This window comes from Puma concolor, chromosome A2 (assembly GCF_028749965.1).
Source record: "Puma concolor isolate L17-30 chromosome A2, mPumCon1.1.hap2, whole genome shotgun sequence".
Classification (NCBI taxonomy): Eukaryota; Metazoa; Chordata; class Mammalia; order Carnivora; family Felidae; genus Puma; species Puma concolor.
In genome coordinates, this window is record NC_141668.1 from 25,539,583 (window position 1) to 25,565,842 (window position 26,260).

Genomic DNA, 26,260 nt, shown 5'->3' on the forward strand with positions numbered 1-26,260 from the left:
ACTACCCTTAGAGGCTCATTACCATCACCACTGTTGCCAGGGTTCTAGTCGAGGGTCCCCCTATTTCTAGGCAAAAATTCACCCTTGGTGTCACCTCAGTCAAGGAGCCAATTGGAGCATTGGTGAAGATGCTCTCTGGAGAGAGCTGGTGCTGTGTGACACGTGCTTTTCTACATGTACCATCGTTCTCTCAGAGAGTTAGAGGTCAACTTGGCCAGTATTCGGTATCAGTCTATATACCCATTTATCTTTGCTAGTAATACACACAAGACCCAGGAGTTGATCCCAGACCCCTGGCGTGTGCATTCTGGCTGGGAAGCTGTCTGTGGTTCTGGAAGTCACCTTTGGGCTTCTGTGCATTCCAAGCCTTGAGGATATAGTCTGAAATTCCCCCATCTCCATATTCTCCATTCCCTTCAGGAGTACTGGCCCCTGAGTGGGTGCACTCTGGGTCCAGGGGGGCCTGCATGGAAGATGGCTCTGTCCCTGCTTTATGGTGGCAGGTAGACACAAGATGGGCTCTGAGGACTTCCCATGGAAGGACAGAATGGGTCAGTGGCTGTGGTTTGCTCTGCCTCGGGGCCGGTGTCTGTCAGCCCCATGCACACCTCCCTCCTCCTCTCTCCTCTGCTCATGGCCTGTGACATCACTGGCTGCTCCCAGAAGGCCGCCCTCTGTTCCTGAGCACGGGCTCTCTGTAGCTCTGGACCCCCTGGCAGGACTGAAGCAGGAGCAGAGTGGAGGCTGTTACTAGGACCAGACCACCATCACCCCTGGAACCTGCAGGGGTCTCAGGAGCCCAGCACAGGAGACTGAGACCCTCCCACTGAAGCACCCACCTCATTGCCTCCACACAGGTAGCTCACCTACAGGCTCATTGTCTGCTCTGCCTCCCATGCTGTCTCCATGTCTTTGTGTGACCAAGCCAACTTCTCTCCCCTTCTGTCTTTGCAGCCTAGCGCCTTCCTGCCTCTCCAACTCCTACCCTGCTTTTCCAACTTGTGAGCATCAGTTCTTTTCCCAGACAAGTTATTATGAGTGCTGGGAAGGAGTGGGTGGCTGTTGGGAAAGGTTGGATGTGGATTTAAGTTTGGATGTGGAACCTGAGTCCCCACTCCTCCTCTGAGCTCTGGTCACTTAGAGGGCACACAGTCATTTCAAAGGCTTGGCTGGTATCCTGAGCTCCCATATCCCACTGCCCCGACAGAGCCCTTTGCATTCTTGACTCTCCTCTCTCCATTGCTTAGCTGGCAATCGCACCTATGGGAAGCAGGGTTGGGGGCAGAGAAAGAGCCCCACGATGAGGAGTTGGAAATGTTGTCTTCTGGTGAGGGACTGGCTTCTAACTAACCCTCCTTGAGTTTTGTTCCCTGGGTGGTCCCTGATTTGTGGGAATGCCGATCCGTGCCTCGGCTTTCTTTTTGGAAAGATCTCTGCCTTCTTTCCTGACTTTCTGGAAAGATGAGAGCTCAAAGGGGAATGTGCCTCTACCTGTCTGGAGAGGAGTGAGTAAAAGCCAATTCAGCCACCGAGTTGAAAAGCGGCTCTGGATGCCATAATCTGTGAGTTCCCTGTTTCCCCCCTGTGCTTCTCTCCTCTTCCCGGCTGCACTGTAATCTCTTGGAGGGCAAAACCCTTGTTCCTTTCTTTTCACTCCCTTCATCCTGAACAACCAGCAATGTGCTGATGGTTAATACTTTATTCAGCAAATAATTGCAGATTAGTTAACTGAGCCAAGATGGCATAGTTATTACAGGAAAGTTCTATGCACAAGCTATTTCCTGGGGTGACCTCTAGCCCTGCCAGGGTTCCAGGCATGAAAAGAGGTGGTTTCAACTCCTGTTACTTGCTGAGGAAAGCAAGAGAGACAAAGCGTCCCTTGCTGCTCAGAGACTCTCCTGTGCTCACAATGTATTGTGTCACCATGCAGCTCTCTCCTATTCCTTGCTCTCTGCCTTCAACATGCTTTCCATAAGTGTTAGTTCAACGAGTGAGTGTCTGATCCCAAGGAATTGGTCTCTGAGAGTGAAGCTCCTTCTCTGTGAGATCTAGAACTCTCCAGAGTTAATAAGAACAACAACCCCAGCAGGTTAGAAGATGCCAGGATATGTGTCTTCTGAGAGAAGCCAGGAATTCATGCTTGTTCGTCAATACTTCCAGTGGGTGGAACCAGAACCTCAATTCCCCAGGGCGGGGGGGGGGGGGGGGGGGCGGGGAACGGAGCCCCTGTGTTTCCCCAGAGGTCCCTGGAGAGTACAAAAAGAGTCAGGAGCAAGACCTCCCAGGGGAAGTTTTCTGAGGAAAGCTTTCTGGTTGGTGGTTTGGAGAAACTAACCTTAATAGCTTCCTGATAGTGAAGGCAGAGTCTTGAACCTGGTCTCTAACCTCAGACCAAGGCAATTGGGATCTTTGGTCACTGATTGCCCTCTTCTGGCTAGACAGAATATTCTAAGGTTTGGGTTTTGACCCTATTGAGACTGAACTTAGGAGGCCCAAGTGCTGAGAAGGCTTTTGAGGGATCAGAGACAACAGGTGTCCATTTGCAAAAGGGAAAGGCATGAGCGTTTGGGAGCATAATCCTTTTCCACCTCCCTGAATTCTTATAATGAATGTGTGAGAAGTGAGAACCCTCTCACCCTCCAGGCCCTTATCAGGTCATCCAGAAAGATCCAGTCCTCTGCTGGCCCTGTGATGTATTAGTTCATCACAGAAGGGCATAAGTAAAGAGAATTTGGATTTTCTCAGCCAACCTTCTGGCAAATTTTAGAAACGTGGCCCTCTATCACAAAACACTAGAACCCAAGATGGTTCTGAGCAAGAGATTTCACCCAAATAACCTCAATCATTGTAGACCGAGCTCCAAGACCAGAGAAGGAGCTCCCAGGAGGAACCCCTCGCCGCAGTCTTCCCAGTTCCTGCCCTTCTGTGAGAAGTGTCAGCCTGGAACATGCCACAGGATGGTAAGACACCTGGGAGAAGTGGGAAGAACAGGTTGGTGCAAGAAGGGAAGGTATATCTCAGGGCCCTGCTTTCATCCACATGGTTTCCATGCCCTTGGCCAGTGTTCTGGGGGAGTTTGGTTCAGTCACACCCTGCTTCCCTTAGATCAGTGGGGTCAGTGCAAATGGCCCCAAAGCAAAGACTCAACTATGAGCCACCTCCCAAAGAAAGTGAGAGCTGGGGGACCCTGGGAGCAGAAGGGGAGCAGTCCCCTGGGGAGAGGACTTTCTGTGTGGTGGGAAACCAGACTTGAGGGGCCTGAGTAACCCTCCCCAAGAGGGTCCTCCTTGCCACAGGTGGGCCGGGGAGAGGGGAGATGTGTGGATGCCTCCTTCTCATGTCCAGGGACCAGCAGTGTGAATCAGCTGGGGGGGCTTTTTGTGAACGGCCGGCCCCTGCCCCTGGACACCCGGCAGCAGATTGTTCGGCTGGCAGTCAGTGGGATGCGGCCCTGCGACATCTCACGGAGCCTTAAGGTAGTATGCTTTACCAGGTGATGGGGACAAGAAGCAGGAACAAAGCACCCTCTTAAGGCAAGTCTGAGGCTGTTGCAGACTCTGAGGGCTTTCGAGGCTTGGGCTACTTCCTAGAAGACCCTCTTGGGGCCTGGGATGGGGAGCTTCAGGCTCCCAAAGGTGAGGCTGAATTCTTAACTCTGCAGCCTGGTCCATTAAGTCTCACTTTGCCTTGGAGCCTCCTGCTGCCCTAGGGACACTCACCCTCTGCCCATCATGCCTTACCTGTCCTTGCTTCTTATCTGACCCAGGTCTCCAATGGCTGTGTGAGCAAGATCCTAGCGCGTTACTACCGCACAGGTGTCTTGGAGCCCAAGGGGATTGGGGGAAGCAAACCCCGACTGGCCACACCCTCTGTGGTGGCTCGAATTGCCCAGCTGAAGGGTGAGCGCCCTGCCCTCTTTGCCTGGGAGATCCAACGCCAGCTCTGTGCTGAAGGGCTTTGCACCCAGGACAAGACTCCCAGTGTAAGTGCCCTCCCCTCCCTGCACCAAGGCTGGTGAACAGGCCGTCTGGGAAGAAGATCCCTTCTTACTTGGCAATGAGGCCATTCCAGCCTGGCAGGGCAGGGTTGCTGGGCCCCCTTCTGTAAAGTGGGAGTGGCGAGATAGGAGAGAAGAAAGGAGGCTTCCCTGGGAAAGATGTGTGGGCCAGGACGGAGGAGAGAAAGGCTACTGGGGAAACATCCTCAGGTTACAACCCTGGGTCTGTGCACCACCTCCCCTCTCAACACCCTGACACCCCCAGGTCTCTTCCATCAACCGAGTCCTGCGGGCACTACAGGAGGACCACCAACAGCCCTGGGCACAGCTCAGGTCACCAGGTGGGTCTTGGAGCTGCAAACGTAAGCATTTTACAGGAATGATCAGAGCAAACATAAGCATCTTACAGTTGGCAAAGCCCTTTCTTGTTCTTTCTTGGATCACCCTCACTGACAACAAGACAATAAGGAGGGCCTGGCAAGGAGTATTGCTCTCTCCTGGCAGAAAAGAACTGAAGCTTAGAGAAGAGGAATGGCCTACCCAGGGTTACCAGCTAGTTGTTGGCAGGTCCTGTGACAGAATTCAGGTCCTCTGGCCCCTAGGTTCACAGGATCTGCCAAGGAAGAGGCAGGGCTGGACCTCCCACACCCTCCCTATGCCTCATGCACAGCCTCTCAGAGTGCTCTTCACATTCTGTGGAATCATGCAAACCTGGGCCAACCTTGCTGCTGTTTCCCCAAACACGAAGCATGCACTCAACCATGGCATTGGGAGTGCCTCCCACTAAGTGCCCCTTTAGTAACCTCCAAGAAACTGTGAATGCCCTATGAGCATGGCTCTGCTCTTATATCCATGTTGTCCCTTATCCATAGCCCCAGGGCCTTGGGAACCCCATCTGATGAGAAGAAGCATCACAAACCGCTACAAGCCACTGTCCCCCTTTACAGATGTTTTGACTCCAGTTCCTCACACTCCCCGCAGTGGCTGTGAGGTTCCTCGGGGTCCCCACCCAGGGACTGGCCACCGGAATCGGACCATCTTCTCCCCAGGCCAAGCTGAGGCTCTGGAGAAAGGTGCCAGGGCTGGGTCAGACAGCAGGTGAAAGGGTGCTTGGTGTGACACAGGCCAACGGCCCTGTGGCCTGTGGGCAAAGGCTGAGAAGCGGAGGCTGTGGGTGGCCTTACCTTAAGGAGGAGGGTAGTTTAGGGTCATAGCAGGTGGGAATGGGGCCTGAGGGGGAGATCCATGCCTTGCTCCTCTCCCTGTGACCTTACTACTTGAGCCTCGATCTCTGCAGAGTTCCAGCGTGGGCAGTATCCTGATTCGGTGGCCCGTGGAAAGCTGGCCGCTGCCACCTCTCTGCCTGAGGACACGGTGAGGGTGAGTGAACTCTGCCACACAAGGTGCACAAAACGCAAGAACAAAGACTGTGCTGAAGTGGTTTTGGGTTCTGGTGAGGGGCAGATGGCAGGGAAAAGGTGGAAAGAGATTCGTTTGTAGAAAAAAGTCAGACACAAGACCCTCCTTGTTCTCCTTCTGCCGATTCCTCTCTTCTCTTCCCCACTCCAAGCCTTTGAAGTGAGGAGGGGGACAGAGAACAAAGGCCAGAGCAGGGAGGAGGGACATCAGGTCTGAGGAAGGGTCTGTGCTCTGGGTCCAGACCAGAAACATGTGATGAGAGCAGTAGGTGCCAGGTAGCGAAGGGCACAGCCAGCTACACCGTTCTGCTCTCCTTCAGGTCTGGTTTTCCAACCGAAGAGCCAAATGGCGCCGACAAGAGAAGCTCAAGTGGGAAATGCAGATTCCAGGTAATTTTCCTGCACATCCATCCTTCCATCCACTCATCTACCCACCCATCCTTCCATGCATCCATGCGTGCATGGATCTATCCATGCATCCATCCACTCACCTATCCATCCACCCACCCACCCACCTGTCTGTCCCTCCACTATCCATCCATCCATCCATCCATCCATCCATCCATCCATCCACTAAACATTTACTTGGCATCTTCCATGTGCCAGATTCTGTGTTAGATGCTCAGCATTCAGAGTCTCTGCTCTTTAGGTCTGCACTGCCCCGTTTACCATCCCTGACATTTAATCCTTCTTCCCCAGTCTCCCAAGGGCCTGCCTTGGGGAGGAAGGCAGTTTAGGGTTATAGCATCCATCTCCTCCCATCCCTGCCAGAAGTTGCCATCTTTCTTAGAACCTCCCCGCTACTCCCCGCTCCCCAAACATATTCCTCCTTCTGAGTGGATCTACTCTCACCTTGTAGGTGCTTCCCATGTACCAACTGTGCCCAATGCCTCCCCTGGGATCATCTCTGCACAGGTATCCAGGAAGAGAGGGGAGTTTGTGAACTGGGAAGACAAGGGCTCACTGCTTCTCCCAATTCCTGACTGCTCCTGGTTCCTACAATTCACATTTCAGAAAGCACCATGCTCACAGTCTACTACGTGAATGGTGCCCTCTAGAGTTGTGCAGGAGACAGTTGGAGGCATGGGGGCAGCCTTGGGGCCCCAGTTCTGCTAAATAGGAGGCATCACTAACAACTGAGGGTCTCCTCTTACTTTTCGTGGCAGCCCCCTGGGAGTGTGTCTTCAGCAGTCCTGCCTGCCCTGGAATCCTTGGGTCCCTCCTGCTATCAGCTGTGCTGGGGGACAGCACCGGACAGGTGTCTGAGTGACAACCCACCCCAAGCCTCTCTCAAGCCCTGCTGGGGTAAGAATCCACAGGCCAGGCCTCACTCCTGCAGGGTGTGGGGAAGGCTTACTCCTTGACCCGCAAGAGGGCATGGATCTCCAGTTGGGGTCACCAAGGGAACATTGATACAGCTTTCTTCATTCCTTCCATGGCCTACAAGGTTAGATGCTAACACCCGCTGAGTCTATATTTCCACTGACAGATGTAGAAGGAAAAGGGGGTTGGATTGGGATGTGAGTGTATATATCCAGGGTAGAGAACTGATATCTGTCCCTCTCCCCACCAGTGACTTTGAGGGGTGGGGTGACAGCAACAAACCCAAACTCACCCTCTTTTTGTCTCTGCAGGCCACCTGCCTCCTGCAGCTGAGCTCCCTGGATTCAGTAGTGCTTTGCCATCCTTACCCTTCCTTCCACTGCCTCCGTGGCCAGTGTTGGTGCCCCTGCGGCCTTGCTGTGGTCCAGCTCCCCACCCCTGCAAGGCCTGGAATGAGGGAGGAGGGCCAGAGTGGAAAGGAGATGGGGTGGGGAGGATCTAATATCATCCTGCCCAAGCAGATTACTGGTTCCTCTTCCTTCCTGTGACTCTTTCTCCTCATCTGTGGACCCGGTCTGGTCCTGTCTCGCTGCCCCTTCTATGCGGCACCTGTTTGGAGGGGCTGGGAAAGCCGTGCCCACTCACGCTGGCCTTAAATGGCCTCTAGTTGGCAGGAATAAAAGCATTTTTTTAATTAGCAGTACTTCCTGTTTGTGTTTTTCCCATGAACATTCATACTCCCACCCCTACTTTTAACAATGATATAATTTGCTCTATATCTAGCTAGCTAGCTAGCTGTCTTTTATCTTCCTATCTTCCAATCTATCTATCTGTATGATCTCTTTATGTATGTAACTATGTATGTATCTAGCTGCCATCTTTTTAATTTATCTATATGTTTATGGAACTATCTACCCAATCTGTCTAATCTATATATTCATCTACCTGGGTGTATATCTACATATGTATGTAGATATGTATCTATATTAGTGTGGACACTCACGCACTCATATTGTGCCCACACACACACTGATAGTACATCATGGCATGTCACTTTTAAGTCCCAACAGGTATCTCCAAAAATAAGGGACTTTTACATAACTACAATATACAGTAATTCCTTAATCTAAGGAAATAGACATTACTTCCTTAATTGCATGTGTATTTTTTGCAAAGCAGCAGAGTGGAAATGCCATCTTTCATACTCTGTCCCTTTATACACCCCCCTGGGGCATGTTTGCTTGCAACTTCTTGGCAGTAAGTTTCACATCTTCTCAGTTTTGTCTCTCTGCAAAAAAAAAAAAAAAAAAATCTGGCTCCCCCTGGGAAGCCTTGGTATGTAGAGAAAGAGGGGGAATATGGGGAGAATGGGGTGAAGAATGGGATATTGTGAAGAATAATATCCAAATTCTTTCCCTTTTGAAGAGCAGGGGCATGGACTGATAATGGCTGATGGCACAAAGCGGAATAAAAGGAGTGGGGGCACGTTTGTTTTCTCTCATCTGGGAGTGCTACTCATCCAGAAGCTATCTTCATCAAACACTCTAGAGCTGTGCTCTGCAATAAGTAGCCACCAACCACGTGTGGCTATTGTAATGTGACTAAAATTAAGTAAAATGCTGGGGCACCTGGGTGGCTCAGTCGGTTAAGCAACTGACTTTGGCTCAGGCCATGATCTCATGGGTCACTAATCTGAAGCCCTGGGTTGGGCTCTGTGCTGACAGCTGAGAGCCTGCAGCCTGCTTCAGATTCTGTGTCTCCCTCTCTCTCTCTGCCTCTCCCCTGCTTGCTCTCTCTCTTTGTCTCTCTCTCTCAAAAACAAAACATTTCAAAAATTTGTGTAAAATGAACACCCCAACTCCTCATTCCCACTAGCTACATATCAAATGCCCAAAGGTCACATGTGTCCCCTGGCTGCCGTATCAGACAGTAAACATTACAGAACATTTCCATCAGCACAAAACGTTCTATGGGACTGCACAGCTCTAGAATGAAATTCCAAGGGGGACGGAGCATACCCTGCCTCTGCCCTGCTGACAGACGGCCTAGGTAAATGGGTAAGGTTTTGTGGGAAGACAATCTGCATGGCACAGTCTGCGAACAAGCCATTCATTCAACTACAGGACTGATGTCAGCAGTGGAGGGAGCTGTCAGCTGAGGCCCCATGGCCAAGCACGATCAAGCGGAGGATGGATGGCCACCTGGGGGGAGTGGGCCCTAAGAGACTATGAGTGGGGTGTGTGTGTGCCTCCATGCACACGCATACCCATGCATCTGAGTTTGTACATGTGTTTATGGAATGATGAGGAAGAGATCCTGCCTTAAATGACCCCCGAGGTCCTATCTCTCTGAAGAGTGTATTCCACTCCATATCTTTGGCCTGTTCTTAAAGTTCTCTGGGAAAGAAATGCCCTAGTCTCTAGCGTTCTCAAGCTTCACTTATTATATTAAAATTTTTACAAAATTCTTTTATATCTCTTGAGGAGAAACATACTTACAAAAACCTGAGGTCACTTTTCTCTGTGCAGATGGAACCTCTCTCATGTTGTGGTTTTAGCTTCTTTTCTCAACAGATTTAAAAACCAGGCACTCATTATAGTGTGGTGCAATTCCCCCAAAGTGGGGGTCAGGCATCACTGTTGGTATTTGAGAACATTTTAGGAGGCATGTAGACACTGCTTTAAATAAGGGTGAGTCCGGGGCACCTGGGTGGCGCAGTCGGTTAAGTGTCCGGCTTCAGCCAGGTCACGATCTCGCGGTCCGTGAGTTCGAGCCCCGCGTCAGGCTCTGGACTGATGGCTCAGAGCCTGGAGCCTGTTTCCGATTCTGTGTCTCCCTCTCTCTCTGCCCCTCCCCCGTTCATGCTCTGTCTCTCTCTGTCCCAAAAATAAATAAAAACGTTGAAAAAAAAAATTAAAAAAAAAAAAATAAGGGTGAGTCAGATGGGGCACCTGGGTGGCTCAGTTGGTTGGGCGTCCGACTTCAGCTCAGGTCACGATCTCGTGGTCCGTGAGTTCGAGCCCAGTGTCGGGCTCTGGGCTGACGGCTCGGAGCCTGGAGCCTGCTTCTGATTCTGTGTCTCCCTCTCTCTCTGCCCCTCCCCCGTTCATGCTCTGTCTCTCTCTGTCTCAAAAATAAATAAACGTTAAAAAAAATTTAAATAATAGTGAGTCAGAAATGAGAAAATTATTCACCTTTCAACTCCCTTTCAATTTAATTTGATTGCATCAAACAGAAGCTTTCATTTTGGTCCTAGTATTTAGTGCCTCTATAACAGTTGTTAATCTTTTTGTTTTTAATGTTGATTTATCTTTGAGAGAGCGAGAGAGACAGAGCATGAGCAGGGGAGGAGCAGAGAGAGAGGGAGACACAGAATCTGAAACAGGTTCCAGGCTCTGAGCTGTCAGCACAGAGCCCGTGAGATCATGACCTGGGCCAAAGCTGGATGCTCAACTGACTGAACCACCCAGGCGCCCTGCCCACCTGCCCCCTTTTTTTTTTTTTTAACAGAGGGAAAGGGAAACACAGGTTCTGAGCCTCGGACAGGGGAGGGAAATCTAACTAGGATTTGAGAATCATTTTGTATTTATTTATTTATTTAATTATATTTGTGAGAGAGAGAGAGAGAGCATGAGCAGGGGAGGGGCAGAGATAGGAGGAGAGAGAGAGAGAGAGAGAGAGAGAGCGAGAATCCCAAGCAGGCTCTGTGCCCACAGCACAGAACCCAATACAGGGTTTGATCTCACGAACTGTGAGACCATGACCTGAGCCAAAGTTAAGAGTCAGGTGCTTAACTGACTGAGCCACTCAGGTGGCCCTGATTGTATTTATTTTTAAGGTCACTTTCTATTTATGGCAAGTGATTCTGGTCTTCCATTTTATGACAGTGATTAAAATATTCCTTTCTAAATAAAAGTACTTAAGAGTCTATGTCAATAAAGACATTGATAGAGCATATGGTAGGTAGATGAAGGCCAAAGTTATACAGACAGTACAAGAACGATGGTCATTTTGGAAACTCTGTTTTGATGAAAGAGTAGTGGACGTTACAGTCCATTCTAGTTGAGGAAATTGAGTCAGAAACCCCAGTCGTGGGACCTTGGGCAAATCACTTCAGCTCCCTGTAAAAGGTGGGCAGTGATGGGGAAAGTACCTGTCTTGCCCAACTGATGAGATCAAAGGTAATGATAAGGTGGGATAGTTGGTAAACCTCCAGGGTGGTGCTGAGGGAGTATGCTACACCAGCATAAGGTGTTATTACCATTGCCCTGTGCCCATAGGATTAGTAATCATTCTTTCAAAACCAAAAGGACAGCTAATCATATCTGGATTCTTAATCCTTCAGGGCAAAACTGGCTCCTTATGGAATCACTGGAAAAAGTCTAGCGATTCTGGTGGGAATGGGGAAGATCATTGTAAGAACTGGTTACCATTTGGTGCCGCCTCTTCTGGATAGAACTTGGAGTGGTCTGGGGCCTCAGTCTCCACCCATATCCAGACCCCTATTCTGTACTGAGTCAGATGCACACCAGGGTCTTGGGGGTGGCCTTTTGTGATGTATTGTCACTCGAAACAGGTGTTTTGCTAAACTGGGTAGGGAAAGTTGTGTAACAGATATTCTCATGGATTTGGACTCTGGGGTTCCTCTTGTGTTTAGCGTAGTAGTTTCTCCTAGAGGATTTGGATTTCTGTAGGTAGCATCCCATTGACCTGGGAAGGGAAGAGGAAATAGAAAGCTGCAGTCAGTCATTTGCTGAGCTTAGGCTTTTAAGAAAAATCTGGTAAGACCATCTGTGAAAAGAGACAATAAAATGATTTGTTCCATTCTTGATGAGGGATCACATAGATGCATGTGAAGTTAATTGATAGGAAAAGACAGTAAAACTTATTTTTAAAATCATATTAATGGCATAAAAATAGCATCAGAGTTCAAAGGGATACTAAATTCAACAGAAAAGATTTACTAAGAATTCAACAGGATTGGGGAAGACTTCTGATAGAGTAGAATGCGCTAGGTGCCAGGCTGTTTACTGAGCATTTTATAATCATTATCTCACATAACACAACAATCCCAGGAGATAGATATTATATTCCCATTTTATCCACAAGGAATAGGCTTTGTGAGGTTCATTTTTCCATGGTCAAACAACAAGTTAAACTGATAAAAATCTAATTTTATCAGAACCCAGTTCTGAGTCCAAAAATGAGCTCTTAACCACTATGATACACTGTCTATTGGAATGTCAGGCTGGGAGGAGCCTGAGAAATTTAGTTAAATCAAAACCCTTCACGTAACAGATAAGTAAACAAGCCCAGTGTCATTTCATCCAGTTTGGCCATAGTAAAGGATTTGTGTAGAAAACTGGTAGAAAATGGAAGAAGGGGGGCGCCTGGGTGGCGCAGTCGGTTAAGCGTCCGACTTCAGCCAGGTCACGATCTCGCGGTCCGTGAGTTCGAGCCCTGCGTCAGGCTCTGGGCTGATGGCTCAGAGCCTGGAGCCTGTTTCCGATTCTGTGTCTCCCTCTCTCTCTGCCCCTCCCCCATTCATGCTCTGTCTCTCTCTGTCCCAAAAAATAAATAAACGTTGAAAAAAAAAATTAAAAAAAAAAAAAAAAGAAAATGGAAGAAGGGAGTGAACATGTATTAGGGGTCTATATCCAGATTCATATTGTCACTTGACCGTCATACCACCCTATGAAGTAGATATTATTCTCACTTCACAGATAAGGAAACCAAGGCCTAGAAATGTTAAAGCAATTTCCCTAAAGTTCCAGGTTTATATGATACAAAAACCAAAGTTCTTCTTCCTACAACATCCTCATAACTTTCCAAGTTGAGAAAGCGAGGTCAGCTATGAAGAAACGGGGCTAAGAGCAGTGAAACGTCCTGAAGAGGTGTGAACAGGGAATGATGGATTGGAGGCAGCACCTTAGGAAAGCAAACTTGGTGTGGAGAGGAGATTGAATAGGATGGACCTGAGGCAGGGGAGTGCTGCTGGGGCGGGGGGTTACTGCGGTGAAGGCTTTTGGTGACAAGCCTGGAACCAAAGGTACCCAAGGTAGTTAAGAAAGAGTAAGCCCTCAAGAGGCATAGTTAAGGGAGTACCCAAGAATTTTCAGGGTTTGGTAAAGGGAATGAAAGGGAGGAAGGAGACATGGTGCTGAGGTCTTGATCCAGAAGCATCTGAGAGGGCAGCCATGCCCTAGATGGCCATGGGGAGGGCAGGAAGGATCATCTTTGGAGGGGAGGGGAGGGGAGGGTGAGTCGGCTGATTCTGAGGGGATAGCATGACAAAGTCAAGTCAAGTGCCCATCAGGAAGTTGGAAAGAGATGAAGGTAGAGTTCGGGAGGAGGGTCAAGGCTGCAGATGAATATTTGGGAGCCATTAGCACTCCAGGGATCCAAGGGTGTAGGGATAGAAAGTGCATGGGATAGAAAGCATACCCTCAGAGTTACCTGTCTCCCCGAAACATGGGACAAAACTGCATCTTAACAAAGGAAGATAAACACACACGAGTACACCCAATTTTGTCCCCTGCAAGTTTGCTTGCACACTCGTGTCAGTGTGGCATAATAGTGAGAAATCTAGATCTGATTGCCCTCCTTTCTCTAGCAAGGCTGGGTTTAGAAGCCCTAAGAGGAAAAGCACATATCTGGAACAAATGTCTGGCCTTGATCAAGTTGTGGGACAGACGTCAGCCCAGGGGAGGTGTTTTGGTCTCACTCTCACCCACCTCCCTTCCTTTCTTGCCCCTCAGTTCCTGCTCCCCCATCTCCAGGTCCTTGCCCATTTTGTCTTACCTAAAATTCCCAAATACACTCTTTGGTAATCTCCTCGCTGTCTGCCAACAGGGTGCCGCTTCGGTCGGATCGCATGTAGAAGCCATTGGGTGCCAGTACTGTGAGCAAGTTGCTCCCATGAAGCTCTATACAGAAGTTGAGAGCGAACTTTCCCCAAGGGCGAAAGGTGCCAAAGGACGTTATTGACCAGAAGGATCCACCCTGTGCTGAGGAGGGAAGAGCTCAGGTCAGTGCCCTATTCAGGACAAAGTTCTCCAACAGTACAGCCTGAGGAGGCTCCTGGGAAGCATGCCAACCCTCCCTGACTACCCTACCCTGCCTGTGTTGGCAGGTCCCCTTATGGAAATACAGGAGGGCTGGGTTTTGTTCGGCCGACCCATTCTTGGGGGGGGGGGGGGTCTTGAAGTGTGAAAACAAACAGAAACTCTGTTTCTCCTTTTATGGTGAGTAGGGTCTGAGCAGCAGGCCCTGAAGTCTGAGTTGGGGCCAAGGCAGGGCTAGACTCTGACCCCAGGGATGAAGAGGAGCTCCTCACCCTGGAAGTGGTAGATGCCTTGGTGGCAAGGCAGCAGGTGAATGCAGTCAGGCTGATCCATATTGCACTTCATTAGGTCGTGTTCTGATGAGGTGCCCACATACCCATAACGACCTCGCAATACGAGGAAGGGACGGTTAGCTAATCGAATCCCAAATTCCTCATTTGGGCCTAAAAGAAACAGAAAGGAGTTATCTGGATGAGCTGCTTCTAGATGTCTTCACCGATAGAAGCAGGAAGAGGGGCCCTAATTGTAAGGTGTTGTCAATACTTTAACAATTTTTGAACACCTACTATGTGCTGGATTGTATGCTAGGTGCTTATGAAATGTTTGTGAAAGCACTTGTGGAACCCGAGAAATGTTGATGTTCTTCCTTCCTTTGAGATGTGTGAGCCTATTTAATCCTCACGATAATCCTGTGAGGCAGGCAGGTTGGATATCACTTCCATTGATAATGGAGCCAATGAAACTGAGGCTCAAAGAAGTGGTTTGCCCAAGTGATGACAAAAAATCAGTGACTCAGCAAATATACAGACCCAAATCTTCTGGCTCCAACTCCAGTGCTCTTTCTGTCATATCTCAGCTCCCTCTGAAAGCATCTCTGACTTGGAATAACCTGGCAGGAAGGCTGTTGTGCTTACCTGGAATGGTGGCTTTGGCCATCAGCAGGCCATTGTCTATGATGCCCAAGAAGCGTCCATTGGGAGCCTGCAGGATAATCCTGCCGCAGTTCCAGTGCATGTGGAAGAAGGTGCCAGACTCCATTGGGTGCCCATTAGCTACCACTGTCCTGTGGTGCCTCTGGAGAGATGATAGGGAGCAGAGAGGGGAAACAAGGACTGAAAATCTCAGCTTTCTTCCCAGCGTTTCTATTCCTAGACCCTTTCCCACATACCACCCACTAGCTTTCTTCATTCTCCCTACCCTGGGAGGGTATGCTTTATGCTTTCCCATCCTTTTTGGAAAACGTGTTGTGGCCTTAGCTCTTCCACTTCCCCAGTTTGCTATTTCCCAGAGCCCATTATTAAAAAGGGACCTGGATATCCATATGGAGAGAAATAGTCCTCAGCCCAGACTCCAAAATCATTTCAAAATGGATCATAGACATAAAAATGAAAGCCAAACAATAAAATGTCTACAAGAAGACACGGGAAATTCTTTGTAACTTTGGGACAGGCAGTGATTTATTGGGATGAAAACTCACTAACCATTTATAAATGGAGAAATTGGTACCTCATCAAAATTAAAAACTTGCTGCTCAAAAGACACTTGTAAGCAAATGAAAAGGCAAGCCACAGACTGGGAGGAAACACAACACATATATTTGGCAAAGAACTTGACTTCAGAACATAGAAAGAACTCTCAAAACTCAATAATAAGATAAGCAACCCAGTGACAGATGGGCAAAAGATGTGAACAGACACCTCACAGAGAAGATCTACAAATGGCCAGTAAGCACATGAAAAGATACTCAACATTATTAATTATAAGGGAGATGCAAATTAAAGCCACAGTAAGATGTCACTACATACCTACTAGAGTGGCTAAAATTAAAAAGACAGACATCACGATAAGGATGTGGAGTAATTAGAACCCTCATACATTACTGGCAAGAATGTAAAATTGCATACTCCCTTTCAAAAACTAACATTTTCTTAAAAATATAAATGCACGTTGATCACGTGACCCAGTATTTCGACTGCTAGGTACTTGCCTTAAGATAACTAAAAATACAGGCCCACAAAAAAACTTGTACACAGATGTTCATAGTAACTTTATTCATAATAGCCCACACTGGAAACAACTCAAGGGTTCATCGACAAGCAAATGGATAAGCAAATTACGTTTGTGTTTATGAGTGCTAGTATGGAACACTACTCAGCAATAAAAAGGAACAAACCAGTGGTACACAGATCATGAATCTCACAAACGTTATGCTGATGGAAGAATACATACTGCAACCCCATGCGATTCCATTTATATGAAATTCTAGAATAGACAAATCTAATCTATAGTGACAGAATACATAAAAGGGAAAAGAGGGAATTTCTGTGGAGATAGAAATATTCTCTAACTTGTGATTGTGGCATACTTGCATAGGTATATATATATTTGTCAAAACTTATTGTATGCTTAAAAGTGGTACATTCTATTGTAAATAAATTCTGCCTCAAGAAAGTAAATTTTTTTTAAGAGGCCCTATTGGATAAAATTGGGCCCATTGGTTGAAAATTGATATGGGCCTCCATTGTTCACTTCAGCACCTAGTCACTTGCCTTGAAGAAGGAAAAAGTATGTCTAGAATGAGAGAACTCAGGGATCAAGGGTTCTCTTGCTCAGAAGGCCAAGGTCTTACCTGGGCTAGGTAGCAGCCATTTGCTGCACGAAGCTGCAGGGTGAGGCTCTCGTTGTCACATTCAAACTGGAACAAGGACATTGGGGTTACGTGCTCAGAGGCAGCATACACCTCAACATCTGCAGAGAAAGAATATGTCAGAGGGAGAGTCTGGTCTCACCCTCAGTGTCAGCCCCTCCTCCACGATTTATGGCTGGGGTTCCCTCTGTTTGCCCCCCTCAGCTTTCATCCCCTTCTGGACCATAGGAGCTTGGAAAGACCCAGGCTACTTTCCCCTAAAGCCCATGACCCTGGCCTTATCACCCTGCTCCATGGCACAAGAGATCTTCTTGGGATCCCAGCACATTCAAAAATCTTTGCTGATCCCAAACATATTTTTCTCTTTTCAGCAGCCAGCTCTCCCTCCCTCCACAGCAGTGTTGAACCCAGCACTTGCCATAGATGATGGAGAGGAACTTCCGAGTCTTTGACCTGAGGCTGACCCACGTCGGACAGCGCTGTAGGATGAACCACTCCTCACCCCTATGGGGACTGGAGCCCAGGCCCAGGAGCAGACGTGTGCCCTGTGGATACAGTATGCCTCCTTCTCCATCGCTCAGTGCCACGAGCCCTCCAGGTCGCACTTGCATGTGAAAAGCTGTCTGTGATGAGGGTTGGGGGGCCAGCCGGTCTAAGTGGGACAAGAAGAAGTGTGTTGAGGTCTCCAGGTGGTAGCATCCATCTTGGAAATGCAACAGGAAGCCACATTCCTCCAGGCAGGGCACTGGCGCATCCACCCAGACGCGGCCCGTGGTAGGGTCAGCCCGGGCATAGCAGTGGTTAATGGGGCTGTAGAGGATCACATGGACATGCAGAGCTGGCCGGGGGGTCCACATGTGGTAAGCTGAGAGGACCCTGGAGTTGCAGAACACATCTTCACCATCAGACTCCAGATAACGACCACTAATAATGCACTGGAGAGTCCACTTGCCATTGCGGTGGAAACGCAGTAGGAAGCATCCATGGTGGCTGGTCCTTGGCCGGCCATAGGATAGACTGCCATCTGCCTCGCATAGGAGGTAGAGGCCCTGAAAGCTCCTTAGTCGTACAACAGCCTGTGCGTCGTGTTGATTGCTCACCAAGATCTCCCAGGTCTAGAGGCATTGGGAGGAAGAAGGAAATCAGTACTGCCACATGACTAGGCCAGGGAGCCCTACCACCATCACCCCTGGCATCACCCTAGAACCTTCCTTGGGACCAACCACCTTCTCCTCCCCATCAGCCTCCTTGCGGTCAGCTCTTCCACCCTCTCATCCAACAGTGATCAAAAGATTTCAGGGGGCCTCTATTCCTGGAATCAGAGCGCTTCTCAAGATCCCAAGAGAAGCTCTAAATGCTTACTTCTTCCAGCTACCAGAAGGTAAACTTCCCTCTCTCTTACTTGGTGGCTTCCTTCAATACCTAATTTTCCAAGAAGTGTTTTGGTTTCAATGTTACTTTCCTCTTCCTCACTGTTGCCCCTGGAGAGCACACTAGCCACACTCCCATCCCCAAAGCCCACCTCGCCAGCATGGCAGGAGAAGAGCAAGACCTCTTACAGGTGGGTCCAGGCTCCAGGGATAAGGATGGGAACACACACAGTTGAGATGCAGTTGTCTGGTTCAGCTGTGATCAACCCTGTTCTAAACAAGGACCTTGCTACTGCCTCACTCTGTTGTACTGTTGCAGGGCTGCCTATACCCCTTTCTAAAATGAGCTCTCCTATGCTTGTAGAGTACCCCATCCCTGAACTACAGCCAGAACAGAATCATAGGCCTTGCCGTCACTCCACTTGTCCAACTTCCCTTGGACGCCCACAATTTTGTCTTCCAGCCTGGGCTGTTATCTGGCCTCTTTGTGATGACGCAACCACTCTGTATTGGGATGGAAGGAAGAGAGCAGCCAGGGAAGACTAGGAAGGAAGGGCTAACGCTTTGTCTGTCGGAACAGGTTTAGAGAGGGGGAGAGGGAGCAGTGGAGACCTGTGACCAAAAGCCTGGGGTAGGAGGCTCTCAGCCTGACAATGTCAAAGGCTGGGAAGATGATTAGGCTGAGCGTGTACCCCTGCCACCACCGCGTGTGCGCACACAGACACATGGACACACGCATACGCTCATGAGAGCTTGGCCATTGGGAAAAATGGCTCCAGTACAGGTTTGCTTTGTTACCTGTCTCCGGCCCAAACCCCTCGCAGTAGCAGTGACTATATTCTTATACGTCTCATAAGTGAGGTAGGATCCTGCCCAGCTGATGAGCCCAACCCTTAGCTCCTCAGGCTTGGGGCTTTGCGTCCACTCCACGTCATCCATGGGGCCGGCACCACACGTGATGACTCTGTCCGGCCCAGCCTTCCCCCCAGTGGTGCGGTTCCACAGGCCATAGGGCCTAGAATCAGGCCTGTAGTACCCACCAGAAGACGTTCCCAGAGGGAACTTCTCAGGCAGAGGCTGGGCTAGGGCCCAGCGCCTCTGTGACCCGGGAGCATTGTGACTGTGAGGGCTGCCTCTTATCCATAGTGGGGAAAGGGCACTGGCACAGCATTGTCAATCTACAGCCCAGAGGAAGTGGGTCTAGGGCCTTGGGCATTAATCTCCTCACATCACTCCAGGCACCGAGGTCGGCTGAACGAAGACTGGGCATCAGAACTTTGGCCTGTACCAGTGATAGCCCATGACTACAGGCAAGTCCTTCTCCTTCTTCATGCCTGTTCCTCATTTTAATGGCAGGGTAAAAACCAACCTCTTTCCACCCTCCGAAATGAGTTCTGCTTGGCTCCCTTGGGACTCAAGTGTTTTTAAAGTTCAAGATATCCAAGAAAAATCGATTAACTTTTACAGCCCTTGGGAGGATAAGGCCAAAATGTCTCAGAAGGTGCTTTTCAGGAAGTGTGAGGAAACCCTACACAGATAACCATCAAGGATCAAATTACTCATATTAATCAGAAAGGGCTGGCTTAGAGCAGGGTAAGGAAAATGCCCTAGATGGGGAGAGCACTGGGCATCTTCCTCATAATCCCCAGCCGCATTGCTGCTGGGCAGCCAGTGAGTGCTGGCCCTGAGGATATGAGCCCTTGCCCTCAAAGGGTTTCTGTTGGCCAATGGCCATTTCCTCTGTAGGGAAAGCCCCTACAGGGCTCATTTCCTACAAAGCTCATGGAGAAAATCAGTGAAGAACAAGGGGGAATTAACAACATCAAAGGAGAAAGGCAAGAGGAAATAATGGTGGTGATGGTGGTTTTTGCTTAAGCTTTGCTGGGATTCAAAGAACGGGCAGAGTAAACCACATTTGGAGAATAGCCCACACTCCTGGTTCCACTCATATGCTTTCTTATTCCCCGCGGTGGGAATAGGGGAGTAGAGGGCAGGGTTGTCTTCCCAGGTAGAAAGAGTTCCAGTGCAAGGTGAGGAACTGTAATTTGCAAGGCCCTATCAATGTTTTACAGAAAAAGGCTAATAGACTACGGGTGACAGAATCACCTGGGTAATTTTTAAGATGCATATTCTTGGGCTTCACACTGGTCCTGATGAATCATATTTTCTAAAGGTTATCTCGGGACCCTCTTTTTAATAAATATCCCCTCCCCCTGAATTTTAATGTGCACAGTAACCATGAAGAGCCACTGCTCTAGGTAGCTAGGAGATAGAGAGGAACAGGAAGTGTGTGATTTATAGAATCATGAGGTAGAGCCTGTTATCCTCAGCAAAGGCCCCCTGGAATCGGGAAGGGAGTGGAATTTCCTCCACTGGAACCCCCGAAGTACTGTATCCTCAAGAACAAGGAGGGAGAGGCTGAGCTAGGGGAAGGCAGCGATGTGTGTGTGCGCGCTGGGGGAAGGGGTTGGCTGTGCAGCCTTAGCGTTTTGAGCCTCCCCCTGTCATATTGTCCCTTTGTACCCAACAACCCAGCCTCCCCCCAAACCCCCGCTTCTAAGCTACAGACAACACTGTGTACAAACCACAGCAAATTTATTACTCAATATCCAGTGCCACATCATAGCACCACCCGGAGCCCTCACCTTCCCTCCCCATCTGGCCCCAAGGGTACACCCAAAATGGAAAAAACAAAAGTAAACCCAGATCCCTGCTCCTCCTCTGGAAATAGGGGCCTTAGCCCTGGAGGTCCCTTCCACAGGCTCCAGCAGGCAGGAGAGTGGACCCCTCCGTGCCCGGAGAGCGAGGCTCCAGGCTCCAACGACAGAGAGAACATGCAGGCAGGAGCAGGAGCAGAGGCCTGTGTCTGTGGGAGAGGAGGAGTGGGAGGGAAGGGCACTGCCTGAGGAGTCCGGGAATCTGGTCATCCCGGGATGCACGCGGGAGCTTCCGGGCAGCAGGGGCCGGCCCCTGGTTTGCTAGCGCTTCGACAGCTCATGGGACAGCCAGTCCAGCCCATCATACAGGCCTGTGCCTTGGGTGGCACAGGTGGCCTGGACGTACCACTGTGGGGAGAAGGAAGGAAAGGTCAGTAGCAGGGAAGACAAGGGGATACCTTTCCTCCTGGCCCCAGCCTGTGGCTCCCCTGGGAGAGGCAGGACCCTCACCGTGCGGCTGCGCAAGTGCTGCAGCCCCAGCTTGTCGGTCAGCTCGCTCACGGGCATGGCATTGGGCATGTCCTGCTTGTTGGCAAACACCAGCAGCACCGCATCCCGCAGCTCGTCTTCCTGCAGCTGAGAGAGACGAAGGGGATGGAATCTAGAGCCCTAGCAGGGTCTCCAGGCTTCCTCTTCCCTGCTGTGGAGGGAGCCCCCCCTTCTACCTTCCAGCATATTTGTGGGGAAGAATGTAATATTGTGCGGTCTGCTGCTGAACACAAGACGCAGAGTCATAAATCAGCTTGAGGCCATCTGGCCCGAAGTCCAGAGCCTTTGTCTAATGACTTGCCCTAGTCAAAGTGACAACATTTCCAAATGGAAAACCAAGAATGAAGAATGTAAGATGAAGTTTCTCTCCGCGACATATAATCCTCCTTTCCCTGCCAACTTCTCAGAGGCGAAGCTGTAAGAAATCAGTTTCCTGACAAGGAAAAAGTCAGTCCTATACTTTTCACCTGACTCAAATTCAAAACAGGGTGAGATACTCCTTGTGTCGGTGTCACAAAGAGAAACACTTTCAAGGCCTGTGAGGCATTTCCTGACTTTCACACTGGCACAGAGATCTCAGAGCTCTGCCTCCAAACCAGGGATCAGTTCCCAGTGCTCTGGGGGCTCACCATCTTCTGGAGCTCATCAGCAGATTCCTGGACCCGCTCTCGGTCATTACTGTCCACTACGAAGATGAGGCCCTGGGTGGGAAGGAAGAAAGAAAGGGCAAGCAATTACTCCCACCTGGGACATACCCTAGTCTGGCTTTCTTCTTCCCATCTTTGTGTCCAAACCCTTCTCATCTAAACTTTCACAAGGCTCTGCAAACATCCTGGCACAAACTGGAGACACCCTGCCCGGGATACAGCCTCTGCCCTCAGGCAAGCAGTGTGGCTAGGAGAGGTGCAAGGGAACAGGGAAAGACTTGATGAGACTTAAATGAGGCAGCATGAGGGCGCCTGGCTGTTTCGGTCAGTAGTATGTGTGACTCTTGATCCTGGAGTTGAGCTGAAGCCCCACACTGTGGGTAAAGCTTACTTAAAAAAATAAAATAAAATAAAATAAAATAAAATAAAATAAAATAAAATAAAATAAAATAAAATAAAATAAAATAAAATAAAATAAATAGGGGCACCAGGGTAGCTTAGTTAGTTAAATGTCCACTCTTGATTTCTGCTTAGGTCATGATCTCACCGCTCCTGAGTTTGAGCCCCTTGTCTGGCTCTGCACTGACAGCACGGGTCCTGCTTGGGATTCTCTCTCTCAAAATAAATAAATAAACTTAAAAAAAAAAAAAAGTAAATAAGACAGGATGGACCCAGAACCCTGCTTGTCAGGAGAGTGTATGGTGGCTAAGTCTCAGAAGACTAATAATGCCAGTTCTGAAGGACAAGTAGAGGCAAGCCTACAAACACAGACAGAAGGAGGTGAAGGGTTTTTTTCCTGGCTTGGGGGCCCAGCCTAGGCCAACATCTCAGTCTTTGCAGTCCTAACACCTTTTCTCGTGGGGTTGGAGAGCCCCATCCCCACCTGAGTGTTCTGGAAGTAGTGTCGCCACAGAGGCCGAATCTTGTCCTGGCCTCCCACGTCCCAGACTGTGAAACAAATGTTCTTGTATTCCACTGTTTCCACATTGAAGCCTGGAGATAATTGGGAAAAAAAAAAAAAATGAAAACAAAGTCCTGAAAGAAAGGAACTCACTAAATCTATGTAGAGTCATCAGAGACCTAAAACCAGGAAACGATCAAGTCTGCTGGGAACAGAACCCCAGAGGACCTGCAGTCCACAGACCAGGTGGGGCTAGGTCACATTCACCCAGCCTCGGCACTATCCAGCAAGTAAAGGTAACTGTGACCCACTTCTCAGGTAGCCGTGTCTAGTGTCAGGGTCAGCCCCTGCACAGAGATAAGGGCCTCAGGCAGAATCGCGAGCAGACCCAGAGAAGGCCTGCCGCCAGCCTCCCGCTCCTCCCAGGCTCGCCTCAGAACTCACCTATGGTGGGGATGGTGGTGACAATCTCCCCCAACTTCAGTTTGTACAGGATTGTGGTCTTGCCAGCTGCATCCAAGCCAACTGCAAAGGAGAGGGGCAGAGGGCTGGAGACGGGAGCGAGGGAGCCCTCTAGAGACCAGGGAAGGGGAGAGGCCAGGACAGCCGATGGAGACGGGGGCGGAGAGCCCCTGCGCCTGCAGGTGCGCGCTGTTATCTGCCTTCGAGGCCTTGAGGGCGGTCTGATTGATGGTGAACACCAACTCCAGCCCCAAAGCGGGCGAGGGGCTGAAGAGGGCTAGTGGGTAAAGGGCATAAGAGGAGGGCCACGCTCCTTTTAAAAGTCGTCTCCAAGGGCGGAATCCTCCCTTCTTACCAGCCGGGCTGGGGCGTAGGGAGCTTCACCCCACCCAGGCCCGCAGCTCCCAAGCCCAGGCCCCGGGGTCGGCGCTGCAGACCGCAAGCCGCCCGAGAACAGTGACCCCGGCGGGGGGTGGGGGTGGTTAGGAGGTGGGTGACTCAGGGTCAGAGACCAGACTGAGCCGGGATCGGAGGGATGCGGGGGCGGGAGGACTCCGCGGGGGCCGACGCTCCGGTCCGGGCCGCGCGCGCTTGATCTGCCTCACCCATGAGGATCCGCATCTGCTTCTTCCCGAAGATCCGCGAAAAGAGCGCGGACACGGTGAGGCCCATGGCGGGGCCGGGGGAGGGGGTGCGGGCACGGACGCGGGGTGCGGGCTGGAACCGGCCGGCTGCTGGGGGATGGGGCGCAGCAGCAGAAGGAGGAGGCTCCGCCGCCGCCTCCGCGCGTCCCGGTCCGCCCTACGTCATCGCGGGCCCGCCCCCGCCAGGGCCCCGCCCCCTCCCCGCCCCTTCCCCACCCCCAGGCTACCTCTCCGGCAAATTCTGAAGCTAAGCGAGTCTCCGCATCCTTGCTGAATCCGGCGCCGGCTTTAAAGAGTGAAGGGTCTGGGTCTCTCCGTTTCAAGAGCGCTGGCAGGTCTATGGCTGCTTCATGGCAGCCCGAGCGGGGTCGAGGAAAGTCTACAGTGCTCCACACGGCCCCCGACCCCTAGCTTAAGTGGCCGGCCTTTCGGCTTTGGTTTGTCGCGTCCAGCCCACCCTGCGCTCCGGTGTAGCTTTTGCGAATTAGCATTATCGACTGTATGCACCACCCTCCGAGGGGAGCGGAAGGTCGGTGCAAGTATCCTATTCCTCTGTTTGGCCCTCTCAGCGCCCAGAGAGAGGCTTTGAACGTGGCAGGTGGTTCAAGTGACCCTAGAATCTCGAGAGGAGTGCGCCGGAGGTGGAAAAAGAAGGTGCCCTAGTGCTAGCTGGACTTCTTGGTTTTCCAATAAGCAGAACTTTCTCCTGCGTGCTGGAGAACTCCACCTTCGCCTCCATGGTTCCAGACACAACACCTTTCAGTTGATCCACGCAGCTTTTCTGAAGCTTCTTTACTTTCCCACAGACCTGAGAACCCGGATTTTTAATGCACACCTATCCAGGATTTTATGAGACTCTTGTGGCCCTAGACTCCAAGAGCTTCAGAAGTAATTTCCCCACTCAGCAACAGAGGGGAAATAGCAGGAAAGGAATTTAAGTTTCTTCTATGAGAGAGGCTGGGTCAGTGCCTGGCACATAATAATGCTTAGCAAATATGATACTTGCTGGTTTGAACGGACTAAAAGGATGCTCACTGGAGCAAGGACAAGCGATTTGAAACTGGATTGCCAGTTGGCTTCTGGAATCAATTGCTTATGAACTGGACATGGTGAGGTGAGCTGAGAATCAGCGAACCTTCATTAATTCACCTATTCAACAAATATTGAATGCCTACTATGTACCATTGTTCCAGGTCTCAGTTCAAATATCAACCCCCGCGCCCCCCTTTTGAGGGTTTGGCTTCAACAATCCTCATAACTTGTTATTTTCTGTAAAAGGAGACCAATATCTGCCCTATCTCATGAGGTGATGGTGAATATTAAAATTATGAGACTATCTGTATGTTCTGTATGTTTCAGGTGGATGTTATCTGGGCCACTAAGAAATTGGGTCTGAAAATACCTCCAGGGTCTGCCCCAAACTGACCTTAAAAGTCTGTAAATAGAATACACTTTGGGTACCAGGTAGGAGTGAGTCTAAGACTTTCCTTTACTCTTTAGCCATATACTTGCATTCCTAAGAAGGCTTTTTACAAGCTTTGAAGAGTGCATTTAAAAGAGTTCCAATATAATAACACAACTAGAACTGAGTCAGGTCAGTTTTACATCTTGAACTTACTTATTTATTTATGAGGGGGTAGGGGCAGAGAGAGAGGAAGAGAGAGAATCCCAAGAAGGCTCTGCATTGTCAGCACAGAGACTGATGCAGAGCCTGATCTCACCAATGGTGAGATCTCGACCGGAGCTGAAATCAGGAATCAGATGATTAGCTGACTGAGGCACCCCAATCTTTAGCTCTTTTAATTAGACTCTTTTTTCTCCATCCCTGTTGTCATTGCCCTATTTCACTATCATCTCTTCCTCAGGACAGAAATAGCCTCCTTATCAGTCTCCTGCCCCTTGGTATCTTTACCCCGTCATACAAGTCTTGATGATGCTACTCAATATTAAAATCCTTTAGTGTCTTAGCACTCAAGATAAAAATTGAAATGCCTTGGGGTGCCTGGGTGGCTCAGTCGGTTGAGTGTCTGACTTCGGCTCAGGTAATGATCTCAGAGTTTGTGGGTGCGAGGCCCATGTGTGGCTCTGCTCTGACAGCTTAGAGCCTGGAGCCTGCTTCAGATTCTGTGTCTCCCTCTGCCTCTTTGTCCCTCCACTACTTGTTCTCTCTCTTTCTCTCAAAAAGTAAATAAACATTAAAAAAATTAAAACAAATTTAAAAATGCCTTAATTTAGGTACCTATCTATTGGGCCAGCCCCATCTATTGCCACCTCCTTCACGCTAAGCTACAGCCATGAAGTGATTCTCAATGCTTCCTGGGTGAGCCAGGCTCTCTGATGCCCTAGGAGTCCTTGCAATCATTTTCCTCTGCCTGGAATGCTTGTTTCCCTCATGTTTAGTTAGATCACTACACATGCTTCAACAACCCAAGTGTTTTCCCTGAGAACCTTCTCTTCTTCCTCTAGACAGGCCTCCCTCCTAACTCCCATACCACTTTGAATAAACCCAAACATACAGTCATGAGAGCAGGACTTGTGTTTGCACCTCTGGTTTTTCATTAGATGGGGGATCCGTGAGGGC

The 26,260-nt window shown here is 49.8% G+C and overlaps 4 protein-coding genes across 4 annotated transcripts in view; 2 read left to right on the plus strand and 2 right to left on the minus strand.

The window, feature by feature from the left end:
- The first annotated feature begins 2,947 nt into the window (after window positions 1–2,947).
- Window positions 2,948–7,240, plus strand: PAX4 (paired box 4). The gene is made up of 10 exons (XM_086683349.1): window positions 2,948–2,960; window positions 3,346–3,476; window positions 3,767–3,982; window positions 4,263–4,338; window positions 4,945–5,070; window positions 5,295–5,377; window positions 5,736–5,805; window positions 6,275–6,330; window positions 6,582–6,720; window positions 7,050–7,240. The coding sequence occupies exons 1-10, from the start codon at window positions 2,948–2,950 to the stop codon at window positions 7,238–7,240; spliced, it is 1,101 nt and encodes a 366-aa protein (XP_086539475.1).
- Window positions 7,241–11,335: 4,095 nt separating this feature from the next.
- On the minus strand, window positions 11,336–19,090 carry FSCN3 (fascin actin-bundling protein 3). The gene is made up of 7 exons (XM_025929968.2): window positions 18,618–19,090; window positions 16,868–17,564; window positions 16,432–16,550; window positions 14,717–14,876; window positions 14,075–14,245; window positions 13,540–13,745; window positions 11,336–11,448 (listed from the first exon to the last, which is right to left on the minus strand). The coding sequence occupies exons 1-6, from the start codon at window positions 18,756–18,758 to the stop codon at window positions 13,540–13,542; spliced, it is 1,494 nt and encodes a 497-aa protein (XP_025785753.1). The 5' UTR covers window positions 18,759–19,090; the 3' UTR covers window positions 11,336–11,448.
- The window catches only part of ZNF800 (zinc finger protein 800), a 194,044-nt gene continuing 186,777 nt past the window's right edge, over window positions 18,994–26,260 (plus strand). Inside the window, exons 1-2 of the mRNA XM_086691059.1 lie at window positions 18,994–19,129; window positions 25,039–25,143. The gene's annotated coding sequence lies outside the window, so the exon portion shown is untranslated. The remainder of the gene's footprint in view (window positions 19,130–25,038; window positions 25,144–26,260) is intronic.
- On the minus strand, window positions 20,398–23,807 carry ARF5 (ARF GTPase 5). The gene is made up of 6 exons (XM_086691100.1): window positions 23,641–23,807; window positions 23,018–23,098; window positions 22,556–22,665; window positions 21,655–21,726; window positions 20,987–21,112; window positions 20,398–20,884 (listed from the first exon to the last, which is right to left on the minus strand). The coding sequence occupies exons 1-6, from the start codon at window positions 23,705–23,707 to the stop codon at window positions 20,798–20,800; spliced, it is 543 nt and encodes a 180-aa protein (XP_086547226.1). The 5' UTR covers window positions 23,708–23,807; the 3' UTR covers window positions 20,398–20,797.